Source organism: Aptenodytes forsteri, unplaced genomic scaffold, assembly GCF_000699145.1.
Source record: "Aptenodytes forsteri isolate BGI_AS27 unplaced genomic scaffold, ASM69914v1 Scaffold84, whole genome shotgun sequence".
NCBI lineage: Eukaryota > Metazoa > Chordata > Aves > Sphenisciformes > Spheniscidae > Aptenodytes > Aptenodytes forsteri.
This window is the reverse complement of record NW_008795492.1, coordinates 1640118-1658334: the sequence shown is the minus strand read 5'-3', so window position 1 is coordinate 1658334 and position 18217 is coordinate 1640118. Positions and strand designations below refer to the sequence as shown.

Here is an 18217-nt window from a genome sequence, read left to right as displayed (position 1 = left end):
AACCTCCTTTCAGGTAGTTGTAGAGAGCGATGAGGTCTCCCCTCAGCCTCCTTTTCTCCAGGCTAAACAACCCCAGCTCCCTCAGCCGCTCCTCATAAGACTTGTTCTCCAGACCCCTCACCAGCCTCGTTGCCCTTCTCTGGACACGCTCTAACACCTTGATGTCCTTCTTGTAGTGAGGGGCCCAAGGGCACATGGACACAAGGCACAGGTATGTGGTTTTATTTTCACTTTTGCTAGTGTCAGTCTTTATTCTTGGTACCTAACTAGACCTTTTCAAACTAGCTATGTAAAATACCTGTGAAAGTCTTGACTTTTTTGGTCTGTTTCCAACATTATGTTCATAATTATCTCGGGCACAGAATAAAGGCAGACTTTGTCCTTCCAATTCTGCATTCAAAAAAGAGGAGACAGATGTAATGGGAATCTCAAAGGAAGGATTAATTTTGAGTTAGCAGACCAGATCCTCATATGGTATAAATTAACTTGGTCCTCGCCTTACACCAACTGATTATAATGATTAACTGTTCATTTCTTAAGAATATCTGGGGAAAAGATACTTTACATAGGACTTGAAAAACGACAGCACAGTAAAACAGAATGGGAAGACATTGATCAGGCAGGTAACAAACATGCTTTTATCTACCTATTCATTTCTTAGTAGTCTCAGCAGTACATAAATATCTCCTGGGAGGTTGTGTGAAGTAGAGACTTATTTTAACTATGTAATTGCTTATGTTTTCACTTCTTATTGATTATTCGTGCTGTGAGCATGACAGGAAGAGATGGAGTAAAGGTTATGGATGTGCCAGTCTCCAAACACACTGCAAAACACAGAAACAGGCACTGGAATCAGCAAAGGCTGTTTCAAATGCTAATTTGAGGTACGAGCCTTGATAGAGCTCTATTGCTATTATGCTTGGGATTTGTTATGTTGATATTGTTACTTTCTTGTTTAACGTGTGCTTTGGTCGCTCTGTAGTAACTGGTTGGCTTTCAAGTTTCTGTTCCTTGAAGGATTAAACTTGCTGATGATTTGAGGCAGAAGAGAAAGTCTGAACTGAAATAAGGACATTTTCTATGTTTTCTTCTTGTCCTGCACAAGAAATGTAAAGGCTTCTCCAGCAGGGAAGGGAGCGAAGTGCTTCAGTGTAGAGAAGAGCTAACTCTGAAGCCCATTGTCAGTTTTGGCACGAATGGCGGTGAGCCTGTCATTGGTGTCCAAGTTGGGATGTAATCCATCTGCAGCGAGAGGGCTGGCATCCTCTGGTGTGTAATTCAGGCCACCTAAATCAGTAGTCGTTTCCCTGAGGGCAAACTGAGGACCTGGCAGCACCTCTGGGCTTCCTCTGAGCTGCCATCACCCATGTCCCCAGGCAACAGCTGTACTGTACCAGGAGGAGACTGCTGTACATGTGGTCCACCACTATCGCCTGAGAGAAACCTGAGTCTGTCAGCAGAAAGGAGCCTTGTAAAGGAGCCTTGTTGCCACTCTGGCCAATTCTGCCTCTATTGCCATTGCTTGAACAGCCTCTGGAGAGTCCTTCTGTCTCCACAGACTGTTTGGAGAGGCTGATGTGTTAAATTAGGCACCTAAATTATGTTGCTGCACTTGGGCAGTGTGAATCTCGCCACTGTCAATGATCAGAGGGGCAGGGGACTGCAGGCAGCTCGATCGCCAGCAGCCCTGGCGGGGGCTCTCCAAGAAGGATGTGCTGGTAGCCGGTGACCTATAGCATGCACCAGCTAAACAAGCTGCCCAGAGGAAGTGGGTACCTCCCAATGCTGCGGTGCTGTTTTTGTAGAAGCCAGAGTGCTGTTGGTGTGGCTGTAGCTGTGTCCAGAAAATGCAAGTAGTAGATGAGGTTTTATAAATGCTTCGGTTTGGGTTTGTGTCATCAGTTTTCTTGGGAGTGGTGGGATGACTTATCTCGTCTGACAAATTCCTGTTCTCATCAGTTTTGGACTGTTGAAAGGAGCATCCTTAGCAACAATCAGTGGTGGGTAAGATATCTAAACACATGCCTCATCTCAACCCTTTCACTGCTTGCTTGCTTTCTGTAACCTCTCCCCTCCTAATGAGGCCAAGGTTTCCCTGACAGTAGTCACTCTGCTGGGTGGGAGCCAGCTCTTGGGCCACAAGACCTGAATGAAGTGTCTCGCCCTGCGGTGAGCTCGCTGGGAGAGGAGGGTGGCTCCACACATTAGGAAAACCTTCACACCTTATGTGTTAACTATGAAAGACAGGACTGCTTTTTTTTCTTTTGTCTTGAGCGTATTGTGACAGAACTGGCGCATTCAGGAATTACTCCTGGTTTCGGTGATTAGCTGGTTGGTCTCCACAAGTTTTGACTCTGAGCTGGGGGTCCCACTCTGAATGGGCTGCTGGTTAGTCCCAAGAGCCAAGCTGGAAAAATCTCTCTTTTATTAGAGCATTTTCTTAGGGCTGTAATGGTACAGGTACCTGTAAATAGTGGTCTTTCTCTTTTTTGTGGTTTCCAAGAGTCTTACCTCCCAAAAGTTAAGTTGAACTAAGGTATAGGGTGCAGGAGGAGTGAATAGTCTGCAAGGAATATTTGTGTCTGTTGTTGGATCTGCTTTGTATTACCTCTTTGAAGTCCAGTAATGTCACTGAATAGAGTAAAAATAAGCTAATGCTGACTTAGAAGGCATTTTGTATTCATCCTAATAACACTGATCATGATGCGCTAATTGGCTGTTAATTGATATGATGAATATTATTATTAGGACATTCATTCTAATTCAACATTAATTAATTTATTGTTGCTTTTGAGTGTTATTTATTTATTCATGAGAGTCAGTGGGAAAAGGGAGAAAATGCTTGGCTAACACACTCCAGCAAAACTACAAATAATTGAGATTTGTCTCCCAGGAATGCTACCATTTTCATAATTAGAATAGTCAGAAAAGCAAGCTTGTTACTGAGATTATTGGCCTGCCTAGATAAGTATTGTAGTAAATTAAGTTTAGTGTGTGTTGCAAGTGCAGTATAGCGGTATCTGATAATTAGTCGGTCATTTGCAAATCATAAAAATGATTTCAGTAACTACTTGAGACAGACTGCAAGACAGAATGAAGTTTTTGTTTGAAATATGGCAGGCTGCTTAAACCCAAATGCTCCCTGTTTTGGGGGGGTTTCTTGGTTTGGGGTTTTTTTTTAAATTTAGTGGATATAAATGTGCTGTCACATTGCACAGTGCACACACACGTGCACGCATACACATAACCTGGCGTTCTGTACTGAGATTGATTTTGAACAGTCCTGTGTTATCCCAACTGCTTTCACGGATTTTGTGATACAAAAGATTTCTGTCTTTGTTCTCAAGGTTCTTACATGTCTTCATTTACAATGAATCCTTCAAATCATGTGAAAAACATCCACAAAGTTTTCTGGTGCAGGGTGTCTTTCTGGATTTGCTTAATGGATGATACCTGCCCCAATGGGTTCTTGAGTGAGTCTTCGAAGTCGTGCATGCAGCACAAATGTTAAATAGCTATAACAGAAGGATGACAAAGCTGGGATGGAAATGTTTTCTTTCAAATTCCAAATCAGAAAATTATCTTATCTTTTTTTTTTTTTTCCTTGGGAAAAGTTAGAAACAATTCCTCATCTTATGATCCAGTTGTGAATATGAAACAGTTCTACACGTGTACTCTATCTTCCTACCTTCCTTCTTTCATGCACTTTATTTTTCTGTTCATAGACAAGATAGAAATCTCTCCAGCACAGAGGTTGCAGCAGAACTCAACGTAAATCTGTAATGAAAGAGAATTTCCCTTTTTATATTAAATTCTGCAGGGATGCAGAGCTGCTTATCAGTTCACAAACTCACTGTAGAGAAACTTCCAGTGATCTCCTGAAGGGAAGTGTCCAGCTGTAAGGCAGTGGCTCTTTTCCTCTGACTGCCCTAAGTTTATACTGTCACCCTCTGAAATTATTAAAGCAGACTCAGAATGCCTGCATCAGCAGCCCCTTTGTTCCAAGCCGGGGCTTCTGCTCAGCATGGAAAGAACACGACTGAAATCTGTCTCTTTAATGTTAAATGAACTAGTCATTGAGTGCTTGTAAATTACGTCTCGCTGCTTCCCGCCTACCTTGCATTGATTTTTGCTTGATCATATGAACTTATGAGGATCATAAATTGCTTCTGTAATTCATGGTAGAGTCTGAGAATGAAAAATACTAGAGCGGGGTTGTTGAGATAAAACATTAGTGCAAAAAAATTGAATATCCACTTTTCAATAGCAGCATGATTTCTGAAATTTTATCCAAAGTACTCAATGCTAACTCACAGCTAAAAAGTATGGGTAACAGCAATTTTAAGGACATCTACAGAACATAACTAGCAACGTTTCAATCTGTAAACCATAAGCACCCCTCTCAAATCCCTGTGCCCTGGAGACAGTTGCACAGAAGATCTTCTCAGCTGATTTCACCTCTCCTACGTTGCTGAGCAAGTTAAAACCCACAAAAGAAGCCACACGTATGACCGGTCATGCTAATTATCTTCGTCAGGAACTTGGTTTGTTTTGCTAGAGGTGAAACCCAGCCCCTCTTTGACCTGGGCGGTGGATGTGCTGGGTTCAGCTGGCACGCAAAGGTGCTGATGCCCTGAGATGCTGGACACGATCAGCTCATGCCGCTTCTTAGAGGCACAGGAAAGCAGGCGATGGCCTTGCAGCGAGCAGGACCTGTCTGTGATACACAAAGCTCTGTGTGGCTGGTTGGTTGTCAGTATACATTTTCACCAAAATTGCACATGCTGCTCAACCCACTTTTTGGTGAATACCAATTTGCCAGAGGGGTCTTCTACACTGTGAGTAGACCAGTGGGCATTTCACATATATAGTAATAATGCAGCGAGCAGGACCTGTCTGTGATACACAAAGCTCTGTGTGGCTGGTTGGTTGTCAGTATACATTTTCACCAAAATTGCACATGCTGCTCAACCCACTTTTTGGTGAATACCAATTTGCCAGAGGGGTCTTCTACACTGTGAGTAGACCAGTGGGCATTTCACATATAAATAGTAATAATAATTAAAAAAAAAAACCAAAACAAAACAAAAAAGGTGCTCACCTAAAATTTTTTCTTTCATTAAAGATGTCCGCAGGGGCCACCATGAATCATTTCCTAGACTGGAGGTAAAAATTGGCTTTCCAAAGTTGGGATTAGTGTTGCTAAAGATAGTTTTCTAGGTCCTGGCATAGGAAAAATTGCTTTTTCATCTAAGTATGATTAACACATGCTGTGCTTCAGGAGTTACCTTGCCTGTGCAAAGTGTCTTTGCTGGAGGGTACTGCGGGAAGATACAACATCCCCCCTCAAGCCTGATGGCAAATGAGGCCCTTGCTGTAATGGATCATTGGGCCTTAACTCCAGCAAGAGTTCTGGGTAAGTCCAGATAAATGTTGCTATTATCAAGCCCTCAGACAAAGACTTCTCATCAGGTCCTGATGGCTCACTGGTAAATTGCTCAGTGAAGTTTTTTATTGTTTTTGTATAACTTCAGCTACTTCTTTTGCTAGGTCTGTTACAAAAATTGTGTTTTCTAGATGAAGGAATGTATACGGTTTGGGGGTTTTTTTTGTCTTGTCGCCATTTGAACAAGGCAAAACTGTTTTTGTTCTAACCAAATTGGAAACCATTTTCAGACGAAAGCAAAGCCTGGAAATTTTCAACCTGCTGTGTTGTTATGAGGTGTGAGCAATTGAAAAGAAGGAGTTTATAGTGGAAATCTGAGTTCGGCAACTACCACTCAGCTGGCTGTTGCAGAAATGGTCCCGCTGAAGGGAATGGGGCTGCTCCTGTGAGTTCAAGTAGGGACTGCAGAGCTCTGCCTCTTTGGAGTGATTATGGCTAATACTCCTGCTATAATGACAGGGCTTCTGATTGCATTTATGGATGTAATAGCAGTAAATAGCGTGCTGAACTACACAGCAATAACTCTTCCAATGTCCTCTATCCATTGATTCTTGCTATCAAGGCAGAGTACACACACGCAGCTGTGTTCAGGTGAAGTCAGCAGCATCCAGGTATCTCTGCGCAGAGGTATTCTGTTGAATGGCCCAGACAAATAGCAAGTTGAGAATAGAAGTTGATGGATTGATTTACAAAAAATAATACGGCTCACAAAATTCATTAAAAAATTGCTTTGTGCTGCTAGAGAAGTAAAAGATTAGCAGGTTGGCTCTGAGTTATACTGGTGGATGATTGAGCATAATGTGGCACCACAACAAATACGAAAATGATTGCACTATGTTTATTATTCTGGCATTTAATAATACTGCAATAGTTGAAGATTAAACTCTTAATTATGAGTATTGATTTCTCTGGGCTCTAGAAAGTGCAAGTTGAAATTGCACTAGAGCTGAGATTCTCCTGTTACCTGCAAAATTAGGTACGGGTTTTTCTGCTAACACACGTTGATGTCAGTCCTGTCACACTTTGAGCAGGAAGCCAGAAGGGCAACTGTCGCTTTTCTCAGTAAGTTTGTGAAAGGCATTTGGTCACAGAGCAAAATGCTGCATTTTGTTTTCAGTGTAGGATAGCAAAATAAATACGCTTTGATACAAGGGCTAGAAAATGTTTGTTATGAGCTGGGTGAGCACTGCCACTTCTGTTGATGTTCCATGTGGTAGTTTCTCTGAAGCAAGGCAGCATGAGAAGTCACTCTTATATCCACCGTTTCCATTGCGTAATGAAACGGCAAACTCTGAGGAAGTTTAAGACAAGCCCTGCTCCTTCCAGGCCAGAGCTACTGTTCCACCTGTGCCAGATGGCCATAAAGAGGACACTCCATTCACTCTCCTCACTCACCCATACGTGCAAAGCTATTTCCGGGGCTAGAGCTGTGCTCTCAAGATGTAACTGTAACATAATATTCTTTATGGTTTTTGTTTTACCTTGTATTAACTTTGTGGGCTTTTTATTACATTTTATAAAACACCGATCTGTGTAAGTTAACCTAGAAAAAGGGAATTCCCTAAACACGGAGGAAAGTTCACTTGACAGGCAACGCCCACACTCAGAGAAGCTTTCTAGGTGAGATGGGGTGCAGCTTCAGTCCCACTGAGACTGCCCCAAGCGACCGGTGCAGGAAGAGAAGGTGGGAATTCTCCTGTGTTGGCTTGACTCATTTTTCTTGGAAAGGCAGACGATGGTATGTGGAGAGGTGTTAGTAAAGGCTGAGTGTAGGGTGTGCCGCAGAGGAAGGAAGCTGCCCGTGACTCCTCTGTACCTGGTGGGCGAGAAGGAAAAAAGTGAACAGAGGTGAAAATATTGTCGAGGGCTGTTTGGGACCAGGGAGAGAAAGGTGATCTCGGCAACTGCTTTTTGTTGGACTGAAGTGACTGAGGGTGGAGGCCACTTGAATTAGCACCCTGAGTGAGCTTTAGTGCATGTGGCAAATGGCGATGTAGTGATGGCACTGAAGTAGCTATCAAATGCAAGTACTACCTTAAAATCCCTTTAGGTTTTTATCACTGCTGAATGGTACAATGTTAAGTGAAATCATCTGATGCATCTCGTGTGTCTTCTGTCCTAACACCCAGAAGGGGATGTGCTGCTATATGAGAGGCAGGTCATTAATATGCAGGCATTAACATGATGTGCAAGACTTCGGTATGCACAAGTTTTATAGAAATGCAGTGGCTAGAGCTATTCAGATCTTGACATGGTTCATACAGCTCTGAAGTCCTACTGTATTTTTCAGTAAGCAGATACTCAATTGAATGTTTCCTGCCAATTTCATCTTATTTGCAAACCAGGCTGGTTCTTTATCAATGGAGTAGTCTGCAAAATAGAGGGTGCTAATCAGCCACAGGCTAAAACCAGGGAAGTAACAATATAGAGCAGAAGTAGCAGATATTCTGACAGATGGAAAAAATATAACATTCTTACCTTTGTGAAGTTCCCGGCGGCCAAGAATAGGATTAGGTTAAAGAAGCCATAATAGCATGCAGGTGGAAAATGGGACTATAAAAACCTAAACCTAAAAGAGAATGAAGGAAGGAGCGTGTGGAAGAAGAGGTTAGAGTAGGAGAATAGCAGAGAGGAAAATAAGTCACTAGAGGAATTTATTAGAGAAACCCAATGAAGTGAGGTGGCATTTCAGGTGAAAATTCGTGAGGATTTTGTTCTCAGTAACTACTAGATAAATTATAGTGTGGGTATTGAAAGCAAGTTAGTTTAAAATGAAAGAACCACAATATGGCTATTTTAAATTCCTCTCACCTTCTACATATCATTGCAGAAAGCCACTAATTTCAGAAGAGAGGTATCCAAAAATGTAATGAAAACCACTAAAAATATTTGAGTCCATTGATGGGACATCATCAGCTTGAAATCAAAGCAGTTTAAAAGAAAAATGGGTTGTTTTAGCAATTGCAATTGCCTTTCATTCCCGTCAGTTCTCCTTGCAAGTATGTTTTCTTTCTTTCACAGTCCATTTCTGTCCCTGTCGCTGTGCAAAAGCTCTAAGCGCACACATTGGGAAGCTCATCAGCTATGCAGGAGAAACAGTAGAACTGAGCATTCTCCCTTTAATAAGGAGAAGATGCAACAAGAAGGATTAGGCAAAGGTCTTTTTTCTATGTCCAACTTCTGTTTTGTAATTAATACATTTTTTAAAAGAAAGCTTTTGGTATTGTTTACTTTTATTAACGTATTTTTCCAGTTTCCAAAACCTGGGAAAAAGTGTCTCTCCCTCTCACTTACTCTCTCTTCACACTTGGCAAATGTCTTCTTTCTTCTTCCTTGTATCAAATCAAACAGACATGAGCATATTTTTATAATAACTGTAGGACATGTTTTGGAAGGTGCAGTGGTCTTCATGGCTGTACTCATGCTGTCTGATAACTGTGCCCAGGTGCAGCCTCAAGTTCATCCTGCAACCTAGCACAAGCCTATTGTGTCCCCACTGTCTGCAAAAGGAGTCTTGGGATGGCGGGTACGTGGAGGTGGGAGGAGAATGGGGGCATCCCAAAAGGCACTAGTGCAGAAACTGGGTACAACTTATCCAGATACGCTCCTTGGTGTTTTCAGGAACAAACAGATGATCCATGACAAGTTGAAAAGAGGATGGTTGAGCTAGGAGCTCCTCAAGGTTTCATGCTTCTTTCAAACCTGAGGGTTTCGTTAGCTTGTTAGAAGATCCACCTCTTATACTCCCAAGTTTGCTGAGGGTCTTTTCCTGAGCCCCCTTCAAATTTGAGTCAGTTAGGAAATTCTAATCTCTAATATGATGAATATCTGCCCTGGACACCTGGAATCTGCAAAATGGCAGCAATTTATCTCTAACTCACTTGGACACTTAATTGGCTCACCAGGCTTTTGTTGGGAAGGGAGGAAAAAACCCATGCTTTCTGATGGTGAGGAAAAAAATAAAGGTGATTAGTAGTTCCTATAAAAGAGTGTAAAACCCAATGCTGCTGTTTTTCTGGGAGGCCAGGGGAGACACCACTTTCAAACAAAGCAGGTTAAAGTCCTGTCCCACCTGTGGTTGCCAGCCTGGACAGAGAGTTTTATTGAGCTGGTTATTTATTGAGAACATAGGTGTGCATTGAGTTTGAAGTATCCTGTTTGGCCAAAGCATTGCATATGGTTGAAGGCAGGTGTGTTAACGTTCTCGCACCTGATGTCAGCTGCTGCTTTTAGCTGGTTCAGCTCACACATGGCCATTTCCAAACCTTTACTTGTAGTGGGAAATGAAGGTTTGAGCCCTGCCCATGTTCACATGCATTTCCAATAATTAAATATGTATTTTCAGTATAATCAGAAGTTCAGACATTTTGAGATTGTCAAATGGATTTACCTTTTAGAGGAAATAAACGAAAGTAACAACTCAGATCTTAGGACTTTGAAAAATTGTACCTTTTGGGGGGAGTGAGGGGGAAGGGACTAAGTAACTTTTGAGACGATATTGCCATTCATTTAAAAAAGAAAAAAGTTTAAAATGTGGAAGAGGAAAATTGGGGCAGGAGGGTTTTTTTGAGCTTTGAGGCACTTTCCTTCCTTGTTCTGCTTATATTCAAAATTTCAGGTTCTTCTTAAATCATTTTTGTTGAGAAATGTCTTTACAAGGTCGGCGCACTCGAGAGGTTGTTTAACTGAAGAATGAATGTCAGTTTTTGGATAAAATTATATTTTTCTTACATTGTGTTCAGGTTTTTGAGTTGAAGAGCTGTTACACAAACCAAAAACAAAGCACTTTAAATTCCTGAGTAAAAATGTCCCTCCAGCTCTTCAGTTAATCAGTACATCCTGTCTTAACCTTACACTACGGTGTTTGCTTTAGAAAATGGAGACCAGAAATTCTTCCATTAAAATAAAAATGAACGTAAATTTTAAATAGGATTGTAAGAGCCCCTCTCTTATGTGAAGAAGTGAAGAAATGCAGGTTGCCATTTAATGTTCCAGGATACATCTGCTGTTACAAATAAATGCTATCAGTCAAGATAATCTTCAGCAGCTGTTAAGTAGCAGAGTTTCACCAGCTTCTCAGCAGAGCTGTGCTGATCAAGGGAATGAGCATTTTTTGATAAACAGGGGGGTTTGTTTCTGGGGGAGCAGGGGGGAAGTTGGCCTTGGCATTTTTTGAATACTTTGAACGGTGCTTAGAAACTTTGAGGTAATTCCTTTTGAAGATGCAAATGTGCGTACCCAGGTAGAGCTTGGTCCGACTCATAAACATTTGGGTACTTATCCGTGTTCATGCAGCCTTGTCTGGGTTGAGGCACGCAGGCAGGGCTGCGTGGGGAAGGCTGGCATGGCTGCTGCCCAGGGGGTGATGACCCTGTGCGGTGACAGAGGAGAGGGGCATAATCTTGATGGCACGCAGGCTGGCACCCCTTGTGAATTCTCACTTCTCCTTAGAAACTGCTTTTGAAGAAAGAGCCAAGGTGAAATGTGTACTGCTCTTTGCAGCCCTGCCCTGTGGATACACTCAGAGATGTCCTGTGTTTTGTTTTTGAACAGGAAAAGCCAACAACAATGTACAGTGGGATGAGGACTCCGTAGAATACATGCCAGCCAACCCAGTCAGGATCGCATTTGTCTTGGTTGTTCATGGCAGAGCTTCTCGGCAGCTCCAACGCATGTTTAAGGCTATTTACCATAAAGACCATTTTTATTACATTCATGTTGACAAGGTAATATATCACTGGTTATAAATTGCCTGTCTCGCCATCTGTCAGTCTACCCATTTTTGTCATCTTCTTCATCTTCTCTTTACCTCTGCTGCATAGAGTGCATGTCACTTTTTGTCTCTCCATCTGTTATATGTTTGGAGCTTCTTTTTTTTTTCTTTCTTGTTATCTTCTTTATGTAACAGCCTTCATTTCTCCTTAAATGTCTATGAGTATCTATCCATGTCTGTCTGTTGTACATTTAGTTAACAGTAATTGGTAAGTTGATGCAGACTGACAGTGGTGGCCCACTGGATGGAGAGCTGACCCGAGGTGCCTTGGGCAAGTTACTTTACTTCACACTGCAAAAGGGAGGTAGTAACAGTCACCTCCTTTATGAAAGCTCTTCAGGATCTACTGATGACAAATGATAAATAAGAGCTAGTTACATTGATTAGTGATTACTGTAGTTGTAATAAAAAGAATTAAACAGGGGTGTCTGTACATTTCCAAATTAGCATTTAGCAAAAGAAGGTTGTGCGCCATAGTAAGTGAGGGTAAAGCAACGGTAACGCTCAGTGAGTCAAGAAGTAGAGTTGGTGGTTAGTGAATACAGGGAGGGACAATTTTGGACAGAGTAACTTGAATGTATTACTTTTTTCTCCTGTAAAGCGATCCAATTACTTGCACCGGCAAGTGCTCCAGTTTGCCAACCAGTACCCAAATGTGAGAGTCACTTCTTGGAGAATGGCAACTATCTGGGGAGGAGCAAGTCTTCTGTCCACCTACCTGCAGACCATGAGGGACTTAATGGAGATGAATGACTGGCCATGGGATTTCTTCATTAACCTCAGTGCTGCCGACTACCCAATCAGGTACAATGAGTATTTTAAGAATGTACATGTTTTGTTCCTAAAGGAAATATGTATTGAAGGATATAAGGGATGACATGTCCGTGCTGTGCTGCAAGAAGCAGACGTCAGAGGGGCAGTTTCTTCTGTCTTACAGCAGAAGACTCCTCTTGGTGAGGCTGGTGTCTGACAGCCACACTTTAGCCAAGGAGACAATCACCTTACTGTACTCCATGTGTCTGCCACTTACCTAGGAGGGACTGCGGCTGTGAGCAGGCTAGCAGCACTGGTTCTTCACTTTACTGAGGAAGCAGGAGCTGCTCTATTTAGTTGTTATTTCCAGCAAGGGGCATCTGCAAGAGAGGATGAGTAAAGTGGCAGGAAGTACTGGAGCTCAGCAAATGAAACCCGGCATGGAGAGACTCCTCCCTCCCAGGGCTCTGATCAACAGTTTGATTTGATGTCTCAGAAGTGTTGAAGGTATGAATATAGATTCAGTGAAGGTATATGTTCTCCTCTTTCTTTTTTTAGTACTTTTTCTGTGGAGGATAACGATAGTAGAAGTGACAAATAAGTTGCTAGGAGTCAATTATATCTTCAGCACTAACCGTTGCCTGAATATCTTTATTCACATGGCATCAGGCAAAGAACGTCACACACCACCACATGACAAGACTCATGATTTTAAGTGAAATTATATTCTTTCTGGATTTACATAACCCAGGCCCCACAGCTGCATTCCGTAAGGTTTACTACATTGTGCAAAAGTAGATAGTCCGTGTAAAAAAACAAAAAAAACAAAAAAAACAAAACAAAAAAACCCCACCCAAAAAAGACCCAGCCCCCCAAAAAAACAAGTGTCCTTAAACTGTTGGGTTTAGGCTATAAGAATTATCAAGAAGAGGGAAAGAGGAAATTCTACTTGTGACTTCTGTTTCCCTGTATGTTGAAATGTATCGATGAAAGGGGAAGTAACTTTCTTGGGCGATTTTCTGATGAGTGATGACATAACATGCTTTTAATATTCATAGAAAAGAAATATATTAGATGCTTTCACTGCCTTTTGCTGATTAGGTTTCCACAAGATCTCTTTCAAAGTATGGGTCCCTTCCTGAAGCTGCTACTGAGACAGAACTCCCCACTGAAGTGAAAAATGAAAAAAACCACGAGCATATGCCTTAGGAAGGATTTTGTGGGAACTGACAAAAGGCCTTATTGCTGGTGCCCATTTCTAAGCACTGTCAGTGAAATGCAACACATTTTGGGGAGAAAAATTAGGGAAGAGCACAAGAGTCACAGAGATTGCACTGATATTGGAACATGGGGATTGAATTAAAAAATCACAATATTTCACGTTGCATCTGATTTAAACACTTTTGGTGTCCAACAGGAAGAGACCTAACAATTTTGACATATTATCCTTGCTTGTAAAGGAGAGTATATAGTTCTCTGTATATCTCTTGAGTTTTGGGAAAAGCTAGCTTGTTATTCCTATCATTCACTTTCCCGGTGAGGAATGCTGCACTGATGATAAAAAGTAAACTAATGCAAGACCATAAATGAGGAGGTAGGTGGTGGCACTTTGAATCAAGTAAGATTAATTGTAGGAGAATAATTGCTGAAGGTCTAGTATAATTATAGACTAGTTCCAGCGGATGTATCCAGTTATCCTTCTGTGGTGTTGAGTCCACCCTAAACATCGTGTAATGCTGACGCCATGACCTGTGGCGGTCTCAACTGCTCTTAGTTCCCTGTGGAACAAGTTAAACCACAAGGCCAAATGGGATCAGTCACTTACAGACACAGCCATAAACAATCACAGGATTTGTTGAGTAGACTGTAGTCAGTTTAGTGTTAATGGATTCTTTGTAATAATGCCGTGGTATCTTGCAGTCATTCAAACTCTAAACAAGTGCCATTTAGCTGGAAAAATTCCAGGTGCTCGTGTCTTCATGGGGGAAATTCTTGAAGGTCATGCTTCTCCATTGCAGCCGTTCTCAGAGCTGCATGGTGGGCTCTCGGCAGCCGGGCAGGCGTCTGCAGTGCTCGCTTCCCTTTCTGTCAAAGTGTTCTGTTACCAGAACTGATACAGGAAATGTGCTTCCTCTCCACACCATGCACTTCAACAAAAAGTAAAAAGCCTTTTTCAGTGCTACAACTTTAATGACAGTGACTTATAGGTACTGTTAAATTTTTTTGAATATGGAATATTACAGCTATAAACCCTGGAAAATATTACCTCATCATATATATATATGAGTCCATTTCATTTTCATAGTGGAGATGCTATAAATTAATATACTTTATAATCTTTAGGAAGGCATTACCTCTCTGCATACCCCATAGAGAGCTGATTGTTTTTCCAGGAAATAATAAATAGGGTGTTTGAGGGTTTTTTCCTTTCTTTCAGACCTCATGCCATGATTTGTCAGATAATGGGCTAGGGGCAGTTTACATTTCTCTCACTGGTTAGTCATTACACTTCTCTCACTGGATAGTCATATTGCAGTGGTTTTTGCTAGGTTTCCCTGCATAAGAACATATGAATTTTGTGGATTAATAGTTTTTATCCAGAGCTGCTTCACATTAAGCTTTTGCTTCCCATCTGCCATTCCATCTGTAACACTGAAACCTTTACTACTTCTATTCTGATAATAAAAGCTAATCCAGCCTTATAAGTCAGAAAAACACACTCACTATGTGGGGTTAATACTATATGATGAAGCCTAAATCTGTCTGGGGAGCAGTCTGGTATGTTCACAGGCTACATTACAATTGCTAGGAGTCCTTCATCCTTCAGAAGAAACGTCCAGAAGCAGATGTCAAAGATCATACTATATAAAGACGGGGGAAAAAAATACTCCCTCCCATTCATTTTGGGGGGGAAACAATTAAAAATGTGTAAAATAAAGCATACGCAAGCCAGGAAAATTCAGAAACCCCTATTATTTTTCCTCATGCTTTAATGTTTAGTTTGTGAAGTGGAGTCTGTAGGTCCAGCACCTAGCACAAAGGAGGCCCTAATCCATGTGCTTCTAGTTGTTACTGCAGTAGAAATGGCTGGCAAAGAGAGTCTGGACATAAAGGCGCCTCCAACAAAAATACTGTGCTTCCCTTTAGTCATGAGGCAATATGCTATTTATTGGCCGAAGTGAAATGATGTGGTGCATAATCCAACCTTGACTCCATTCAGCTCCATTAAACATTCTCAGCAGGAAAACGAGGGATGAAATGGCTAAAGACAAACCTCTAGAAGCGACTCTGAGGTGGGAGGTTGTGTGACTGCCCCTCCTTTTGCTCTGGGGTTGTGAATAAAAAAAGGGCACGTGTCTTCAGGGTTCTCAAGAAATCGTCTCTCACAGTCATTGCACTCATAAAGAAATTAAAGAAACCAGCACCTTCCTTCCTTTTCCTTAACTTTTTTAATTTCAGTGGCGTTTTTTCAGGATTTAAAGTCTTTTCTTTTGAGAGCCTCTTTCAAAACTCCGTGGGAAAGCTATTGATGTCTTTAACCTCTTACTTTACATGGGTATCTATTTGCATTATTTATTGTCTCTGACAAACAGCATCAGGTAGTCAACCTTATGTTCAGGGACTGAAATTTCACTCCCAACAAGGTGAACTATGGTAGAGCATCTATTGATGCTGAATGTTTAATGTGCGTTGCAGGAGTCCTTGGATAATGTGGCAGGTGAAGTGTTGCACCACTTAAATTAAGAAGTTTAATGAGATCATTTAACAGTGAATGTCATGTCGGTGCTTACCTGGCCACAAAGCTTATATAAAGAATAAACATAATGAAACATTTGAACTATTTATAATTTACAGTAAATCACTGAGCCTCAATCACCAAAGGGATCAACAAATCTAATTGCCAGCTAATGCTTGGTCTTTAATAAAGGTCAAGCAAAATTATTAGCAGAAGCTTGGGGAGTGCTTCAGAATAGTAAGAAAATAGAGTGGCTTATTGATGGAGCCAGGAATGCAGATAGGACTACATTTTCAGTTATGAGCAATCAGGTATAACAAAGGAACTTAAAAGAAACCCAGTGAAACTACTTGTGTTTTGCTGTTTGGCACTATTTTAGGATAAAGGTTGCATAGCTGTATTTTCCATAAAAGCCTGTGTTGTGAAGACTCGGTCAAATGAGACACATTCAACAGAGGTTTTGGTCTGGAACTTGAATGAAACAGCTCCTGGGGAAGGGTGGCTACAGACTCCAGGGAGTAAATGGGATGATCTGACTGGGACTGGTCCTTTAAACAGGTACCAATTTGGTGTAATTTATGGAGATCATCTTTGTCAGTCAGAATCACACTCGGAAATTAAGAAGAATGAGCTGGCAAAGAACTATTGACTGACCTGCTCTTGTTTCATTGTGTTGTCCTCTGATGGTCAAGGTAACATTGTTAATGCTAAATAGCAATATTCATCTAAAGATTTAAATGCTCCTTTAGAAACTTGAGGGATGCCCTTTGAAGTAGGTAAACCTTTTTCTCAGGTCAATGTTTCCAGCCCAGTCAGCTAGCAGCAGACAGGCAGTCTGACTCTCAGTCCTGCATTTCATCCAGCAGACCCACACTTGTGACTCTTTAGGAGAATTGTTAGCAAAGATAACCACCCAAAATCAACAGTTTTACTTGAACTCCTGCCAAATCCGAATGTGGTAGACAGCCTAATAGTGATAAAGCTGTCCTTTCACTCATCTGTCGTCTTCAAAGCTTTCATCTCTAATAACTTACATGGCCAGGTCCTGCACTGGGGCTATACCGGGGCTGCTGCCTTTGGCTATCAAGAAAAGAAACTGAAGACAAAATGGCTGTGAGGAAAATTAATTATTTAAAATTCTTCTCCTCTGCAAGCATCCAGATGAAGTATTGGTTAATAGGAAACCAAAGCGATGACTTCTGAACGAGGTCCCTGGGCAGCAAAGTGTTTGCCAAGAGTGAAAAGGTGGGAGTGGAGGGAATAGGTCTTCAGGTTTTCATTCTGGTGGCAGGTGGAAATAATTATAACCAACAGGTTTTAGAAAGTTCAACCTTTGGGAAAAATGCTTCAGCACTTTTTCAAGTTATTTTTCAGGTGCCAGAGAACTACCTGGGAGAACAGTAATTGCCTTGTTTCAGCCACTGGCCCAGATTCATCCCCTGCAAAATATGGGTGACTACCACTCTATATAAACTACATCAGGGATGATTTTTGCTCTGTCAAATTTACCATGACCTGCCCAGATTTCACCTGGGCAGTTGACCAAATGACGGAACCTTTGAAACAGGTGACTGGGAGAAAAAAAGTGAGAGAATACAGTTTGCATGGAGTGAGTAAACTAGGCTCAAGCTGTCCGTCTGCTTTTGCAAAACTTCTCAGCCTTTGCACTGTGCAGGCTTGAAATGCAATATTGGAAATGCAGGAAAATCTCTTCTTAGAACTGGAACAAAGAACCTAACTTTCACATACAGCACTCCAGCTTTGTGAGAAATGTCTGAGGCCCAGTTGTGCCCTCTTGATGGTTATGAACTTAGAAATCCCAAAGCCAGCAGGGCTGATGGAAGCTGTGTAATGGCAAATAGGATCACCAAAACCATTGGCTCAAAAGGTAGTTCCTCCCTCCCTCTCTCCCTCCCTCACTTCTCATCAATTTGACTTGACTTAATTTAACAATTCTATGTCCCACTGAGAGCTGTCTCTTACAGGTATTTCCTTCCTGGCAATACGTAAGCTGGTGCTGGACATGAAAGCCTGTATAAAAGATACTGACTTTCCACGGCTGAATTTGACCTCACACCCCATACAAAGCCACCTGTTGCGATGCTGCTCTGAAATGCAGGCCTTGCCACTAGAATAATGTACTGGGCTGTTGTGGTTTAACCCGGCAGGCAGCTAAACACCACAGGCGTTCGCTCACTCCCCCTGCCCCGCAGTGGGATGGGGGAGAGAATTGGAAAAAAAAGTAAAATTTGTGGGTTGAGATAAAGACAGTTTAATAGGACAGAAGAGGAAGGGAAAATAATAACAATAATGATGACGATAAAAGAATATACAAAGCAAGTGATGCACAATGCAATTGCTCACCACCTGCCGACCGATGCCCAGCCAGTCCCCAAGCAGCGGTCACTGCCCCCCAGCCAGCTTTCCCCAGTTTATGTACTGAGCATGACGTCCCATGGTATGGAATGTCCCTTTGGCCAGTTTGGGTCAGCTGTCCTGGCTGTGCCCC

General features: G+C 41.8%; 1 protein-coding gene across 1 annotated transcript in view; it reads left to right on the top strand.

Moving 5' to 3' along the window:
• XYLT1 (xylosyltransferase 1) overlaps positions 1–18217 on the top strand; it is a 101340-nt gene that overhangs the window by 26075 nt on the left and 57048 nt on the right. Inside the window, exons 3-4 of the mRNA XM_009281691.1 lie at positions 11000–11172; positions 11821–12023. Coding sequence (XP_009279966.1) covers positions 11000–11172; positions 11821–12023 — 376 coding nt within the window. The remainder of the gene's footprint in view (positions 1–10999; positions 11173–11820; positions 12024–18217) is intronic.